The sequence below is a fragment of the Mirounga angustirostris genome, unplaced genomic scaffold, assembly GCF_029215605.1.
Source record: "Mirounga angustirostris isolate CCGP_5_RB_7025 unplaced genomic scaffold, mMirAng1.0.hap1 SCAF_1, whole genome shotgun sequence".
Taxonomy (NCBI): Eukaryota; Metazoa; Chordata; class Mammalia; order Carnivora; family Phocidae; genus Mirounga; species Mirounga angustirostris.
This window is the reverse complement of record NW_026991709.1, coordinates 206,841,362-206,847,361: the sequence shown is the minus strand read 5'-3', so window position 1 is coordinate 206,847,361 and position 6,000 is coordinate 206,841,362. Positions and strand designations below refer to the sequence as shown.

Here is a 6,000-nt window from a genome sequence, read left to right as displayed (position 1 = left end):
ATTTATCATCCCTGGAAGCCCAAACCCCCTTTTCTTTGTTAAAATGGTATGTAAACCCCTGGGTCTAATCACTTCTTTGAAGTTCACTGCTTTTCTGTGCATGTAGACATTAGTAAAAATTGTGTGCCTTTTTTCCCCTATTAATCTGTCGTTCATTAGTTTAATTCACAGGCCCCAGTCACTAAATCTAAGAGGGTAGAGGAAATGTTTTTCCTCCTGACACAGTGGTACGTCCCCATTTCACAGACAGAACATTGAGGCTCAGAGAGATAGCAACTGGAGGCTGTGGATTACAGGGAAGCAGTTCCCTGAAGCCCTGAGGACACATCTGTAATAAGCCTGGGTTTCTCAGACTATTTCTCTCAGGAGGGGAGCTGCCCAGGGCATTTGCATGGCAGGCCTGGCGTCCAGAGTCTCCATTTCCTTGCCCCTTCCTCAGCCTTCCAGATGTGGCTAAGGCCAGGGATGTGAGGAAGGAATGTGAGACCAGGGCTTAAGCCAAGCCACCCCCTGCCTCTTCCTCTCCTGATTTCCCTCACTCTGAGTCTTCTGGGCAGTTTACACCTGCTCCAGTCTAAAGGTGTGGGTGGTGGAGGCCTGGGGTCCAGCTTCCTGGCACTCAGCCACAGGTTTGGCCTTTGGGTCTAGGGGTTGTAGGGGGCTCTGACAGTGGGCCTTGTTCCCTCGTGGACAGATGGCTGTGGCTTCCCTGGCTCCAGATGGGCCCACGTGCTCCTGAATAGCTTCAGCACCATGGGAGGTGGACCTCTGCCAGAGGGCAGCCCTGCCTTGGTCAGGCAGCTGGTCTAGAAGTCTGCGGGGGTTGTGATTGGCTGAACTGCCTGGGTAGGAAGTCAAAATCCTCTATTTAGCTTTTTTTTTTTTTAAGGTTTTTTATTTATTCATTCGAGACACAGAGATACAGAGAGAGAGAGAGAGAGAATATGAGCAGGGGGAGAAGCAGAGGGAGGGGGAGAAGCAGGCCCCCCGCTGAGCAGGAAGCCCGATGCGGGGCTTGATCCCAGGACCCTAGGATCATGACCAGAGCCGAAGGCAGACGCCCAACCAACTGAGCCACTCAGGCGCCCCTCTATTTAGCTTTTTGCTGGACTGGTCACCTCCTAGATGTCATGATTATAGAAGGAGCTCTGCTGCCTTGCCATTTGGAGTCTCTCAGCCTTCTTTGCCCAAGGTAAGCTCAAGGGTTGGGGTCTGGAGCAAGACCTGTCAAACTTTCTGCTTTGGTGCTGGGGTAATAATGTCAGTGGTGGGTAATTGCTCACTCTGGGACAGGTGAGGTTTTGAGAATAGCAGTTCTCAAAGGGGGCTGTTGAGATCATTCCAGGAAGTCCATAAGGCCGACTATTTTTATCATACTATTAAGATGTCCTGTGCCTTTATTTTTTTATTATTTTTTTTATTTTTTTAAAAAGATTTTATTTATTTGACAGAGAGAGACACAGCGAGAGGGAACACAAGCAAGGGGAGTGGGAGAGGGAGAAGCAGGCTTCCCACAGAGCAGGGAGCCCGATGTGGGGCTCGATCCTAGGACCCTGGGACCACGACCTGAGCCGAAGGCAGACGCTCAACGACTGAGCCACCCAGGCGCCCCTGTCCTGTGCCTTTAATACTTTCATTCTCTCCCATGTGTGTGGTCGAGTTTCCAGAAGGTATGGGATATTGCAGCAAGCTGAATGCAGAAGCAGATGTGAGAATCTAGCTGTCTTCTGTAAGCTGACATGAACGAGATACAAAAATGTAAAACAAAGCCTCTCTTTTCATGGATTTTTTTTTCTTGAAAATGTGGTTATTTTTCATTAAAAATATTGTTACTATTAGGCTTATTTTATTTTACTATTAGTAGGTTTATTATTGACTATGATTTAAAAACTAATATGTCGTTTAAAAAATTCTCAGTTTTAATTCCTAAATGGTAAATATCAGTAAATATAGCCCACATAAGTAGATATGCTTTGGGGTTCTCAATAATTTTTTTAAGAATGTAAAGGAGGGGGTGCCTAGGTGGCTCAGTTGGTTAAGCATCAGACTCTTGATTTCGGTTCATATCATGATCTCAGAGTTGTGGGCCCCAGCCCCGTGACAGGCTTCAAGCTCAGGGTGGAGTCAGTCGGCTTGCCCTCTCCCTCTGCTCTCTCTCTCTCTCTCTCAAATAAATAAATAAAATTAAAAAAAAAAAAAGAAGAAGAAGAAGAAGAAGAATGTAAAGAGGTGCTGACACCAGAAAGTTTGGGAACCACTGATGTAGGACAAGGGCCCAATCTGGCTCACTGCCTGTGTTTACAAATAAAGTTTTATTGGAACACAACCACATTCGCTTGTTAACATGTTACCTTTGGCTGCTTTCCTGGTACAACTGCAGAGTTGAAGAGTTGCAACAGAGACTATCTGGGTCACAAAGCTGAGAATATTACTCTCTGATCCTTTAAGGCAAAGTTTGCTGGCAGCTGACGTAGAATAATGCATTTAATTTTCATAAATAGTCTTATTATTATTATTTCTATTTTACAGATGGCAGAACAGAGGCACAGAGAGGTTAAGTCACTTTCCTAAGGTCACACAGCCACTGAGACTGGAGCTGAGTTGGCAGTGGTTCTAGGGAGGATGGTGGTGCCAAGCTCCTCAGGGTCCAACGACTGACCCAAAAGTTGGGGTGTGGTAGATATCTGTGGTTAGTCTCCCACTGCCTGTCCTCTGATTTTCCTTCTTCAGGTACCCTGATGTTCCCTGAGGACCATCCCCCTCCCTGCGTCTATAGATTTTGTGGGAGTCTCTGAAGCCCTTTCTAGGGAGAACCAGGAGCTGCTCTTTCAGACCAAAGAAAGGCCTCTTAGCTCAACTTGAAGAAGGGGTTATAACTGGTCTTTTGCTCACCTGAATCAACACAGTCCGCTGACCTCCTGATCTCAGTGTCTACAGTTTTGTAGCTCTTGCCCATATTCACAGAAGCATTCACGGAATAGGCAGGGAGGTGAGGCCCTGGGGACGTGGGGCAGGGTGGGAGCCTTCTACCATGTTCAGCTGTGGGGCCAGCTTCCCTAAGTCTGGAGTGGGAGTGTGCAGGCAGGTGCAGGGTGGGTTGGAAGGGGGAGGGAGGGAAGGCTGTCAGTCCATTTTGTAAGAACCCCACCTCCACCTGTACCCTGCATCTTTTTTTTTTTTTTTTTTAAAGATTTCATTTATTTATTTGACAGAGAGAGACACAGCGAAAGAGGGAACACAAGCAGGGGGAGTGGGAGAGGGAGAAGCAGGCTCACCGCCGAGCAGGGAACCCAGTGCGGGGCTCGATCCCAGGACCCTGGGATCATGACCTGAGCTGAAGGCAGACACTTAACGACTGAGCCACCCAGGCGCCCCTGTACCCTGCATCTTGAGCTGGCCATGACCATCCCCTGCCTTCCATGGGTGGGCTGCTCTGACCTTTGATGTCTAGGACTCCCCACTGCCAGGGTGTTTCCAATAGGAGTTCTGCTAATGTTTGGGGCCTCACAGGTGCTCCCTGGGGTCCCACTGGCCCAGTCAAGCAGGATGGTCATGCAGGATGGTTGATCTTCCAGAATGGTGAAACTGCTTGGCAGGCAGACGGTGGGAGACCTGGGTGCCTGAGGGTGGAGGCATGGGGTGGCAGTGGGGGACACTGCTCTGCCTTCCAGCCAGGACAGCTGGCAAGGACCTGGGCAACATCTTTGGCCTTGGATTTCCCGGGCTTGTTAAGGTAGCCAGGATTTCTAGAGCTCTTGAGCTAAGTGAGGTGAGGAACAGAGCTGGTCTGCCTTGTTCTTTGCTGGCTCTGGAGCAACACCAAGGCATCACAAAGATTGGATGACTGGAGACTCCCAGCTTCCTTGGCTACTTTCAAACACTTTCAAAGGGCCTCCTTCCACCATTCCCCCAAAGAGACCTGGGGAGCACTTTGCAGAGGGATAAAGACCAGTCCAATCAAAAGCCCTTTGATTCAACTTTTTTATTTTTTTTTTCTTTTTGAATGTCATGCAGTAATTCACAGTCCCAAGCCCACAGTTTTCAAACAAGGTAGGAAAAAGGAAAAAAGAAGCAAAGGAAATCGGTGGTGGTGGTGGTTTTTTTTTTTTTCTTTTGTTATTTCAAGCAGTACCAAATGTCAGAAAAAATGCTTCTTTTCTCAATCATTAATTTTTTTGTCCTTTTTAAAATTGTTTTTTTTTTTTTTAAATTGATTTCTGCAGGCAGTAATAGTAGGGTTTGGTATAACCAGCAAGCACTCCTGTGTGTGTCTGAGAACGTGTGTGGGGTATGAGTGTCTCGTGGAGGTCTGTGTGGGACGCTGGGTTTCGGCTTCACTTCTGGCTTCTCCGCCACACACGGGCCACCAGCTCGCGTTCATCAGGGAAAGGAAAGATTCGATTGAGATGATAAAACTCATCAATAGAAGCGATTGTTTTTCTCCCCGTTTTTCTTTTAAAAATGTTTTTTTTTTTTTTTTTTAAATTTCCGTTTTCCCCAAGGTTCTCCAAAAATGGCTGAGTTAATTCGAATCCCTTGGCTGTGTGGTTTGTCTGCCCCCGAGGGCCCCCGTGGTGGGGGGGGGGTAGGGTCGGCGTTGGGTGGGGCGCGCATCACTGCCCAGGCCGAGGGTCTTTGCGGGACACCCTGGCAGTGTCCGGGTCCTGGGGACTCCCTCCAGAGTCCGGGGTCGTCCGGCAGGTCCTCTCCTGGGCCCTCCCGGGCCTCCCCTGTGTGCTGGGCAGGTGGCAGCGAGGTGGCCCCGCGGCCTGGGCGCGGCTCCTCCCCGTGGGGCGTGTGCGTGGGGTGCGTGGGGGGGCCGGGCGGGCGCGGGTGCCACCTCGCCCGGGCTTAGCACCAGTCGTCGTCGTCGGTCTCGCTGTAGGCTTCGCGCAGGCCTTTCCGGGAGCCCGGCCCGCGGGGCCTGGCCAGTCCGTGGGCCAGGTAGTAGCCGTTGGGGAGTCGCCGGCCGTGCCGGGAAGGCGAGGCGCAGGCCGGGCCTGGGGCCCGGGGAGTCCTGGGCGAGCACGCGTGTCGCGCAGGGGGTGGCGCGTCGTAAGCCGCGGCCCGGGGCTCCTCCCCGCCACCGCCGCCCGGGCCGTCGGCCTCGTCGTAGTCGGAGCCCCGGTAGTAACCGTGGTGCCGGGGCCCCGGGGGCCCCTCGGACGCGTGCGCGCCGGACGCCGGCCACCGCGCCCCGCCGTGGCGACACGCCCTGGGGGACTCGCTCCGGGCCGGGCCCGGGCCCCGCCGCTCCATCGCGGGCGAGCGGCTGCTGCCGTGGCCCCCCGCGGGCGGCCGCTCCCCGGCCAGAGGCTCGGCCGCGGGGCCCGGGTACCTCCGCGGGCCGCTGGGGGCCGCCCGGCCCGGCCGCGCCGCCGGCTGCTGCTGCGGGGGCCCCGAGCCGCCGGCCTTACGGATCACGGGGGAATAGGACACGTGTGGCCGGGGGGTGGAGGGGGTCTGGGGGAGCTGGCGGCGTCCCCGCCGCGGAGTGCTGGTACCAGATGTTGAGGGGGCTGGGCTTCCACTTACGGAACTACTGCCCTACACGAAAATTGAAACAAAGGAAATCAAAAAAAAAGATACAACAAAATCAACCAGAAGGAGACGGAGGAGACACAGAGGACGGGAGGGAGAGAGGGAGGGGGCAAAGGAAAACCAAAGGGGACAGGGGAGGGACCGGGAGGAGGAGAGGGGGACACAGGACATTTGAATGGAAAAAAAGGAAAAAAGCAACAGCCACAAGGAGGAGGAGGAGGAGGGGGAGGAGGAGGAGGGGGAGGAGGAGGAGGGGGAGGAGGAGGAGGAGGAGGAGGAGGGGGAGGAGAGGGAGGAGGAGGAGGGGGAGGAGGAGGGGGAGGGGGAGGGGGAGGAGGAGGAGAGGGAGGAGGAGGGGGAGGAGGGGGAGGGGGAGGAGGGGGAGGAGGGGGAGGAGGAGGAGGAGGAGAGGGAGGAGGAGGGGGAGGAGGGGGAGGAGGAGGAGGGGGAGGAGGAGGA

The 6,000-nt window shown here is 53.8% G+C and overlaps 1 protein-coding gene across 1 annotated transcript in view; it reads right to left on the bottom strand.

The window, feature by feature from the left end:
- Nucleotides 1–2,736: 2,736 nt before the first annotated feature.
- CACNA1A (calcium voltage-gated channel subunit alpha1 A) overlaps nucleotides 2,737–6,000 on the bottom strand; it is a 287,170-nt gene continuing 283,906 nt past the window's right edge. Inside the window, 1 exon segment of the mRNA XM_064569987.1 lies at nucleotides 2,737–5,547. Coding sequence (XP_064426057.1) covers nucleotides 4,852–5,547 — 696 coding nt within the window. The 3' untranslated portion in view covers nucleotides 2,737–4,851.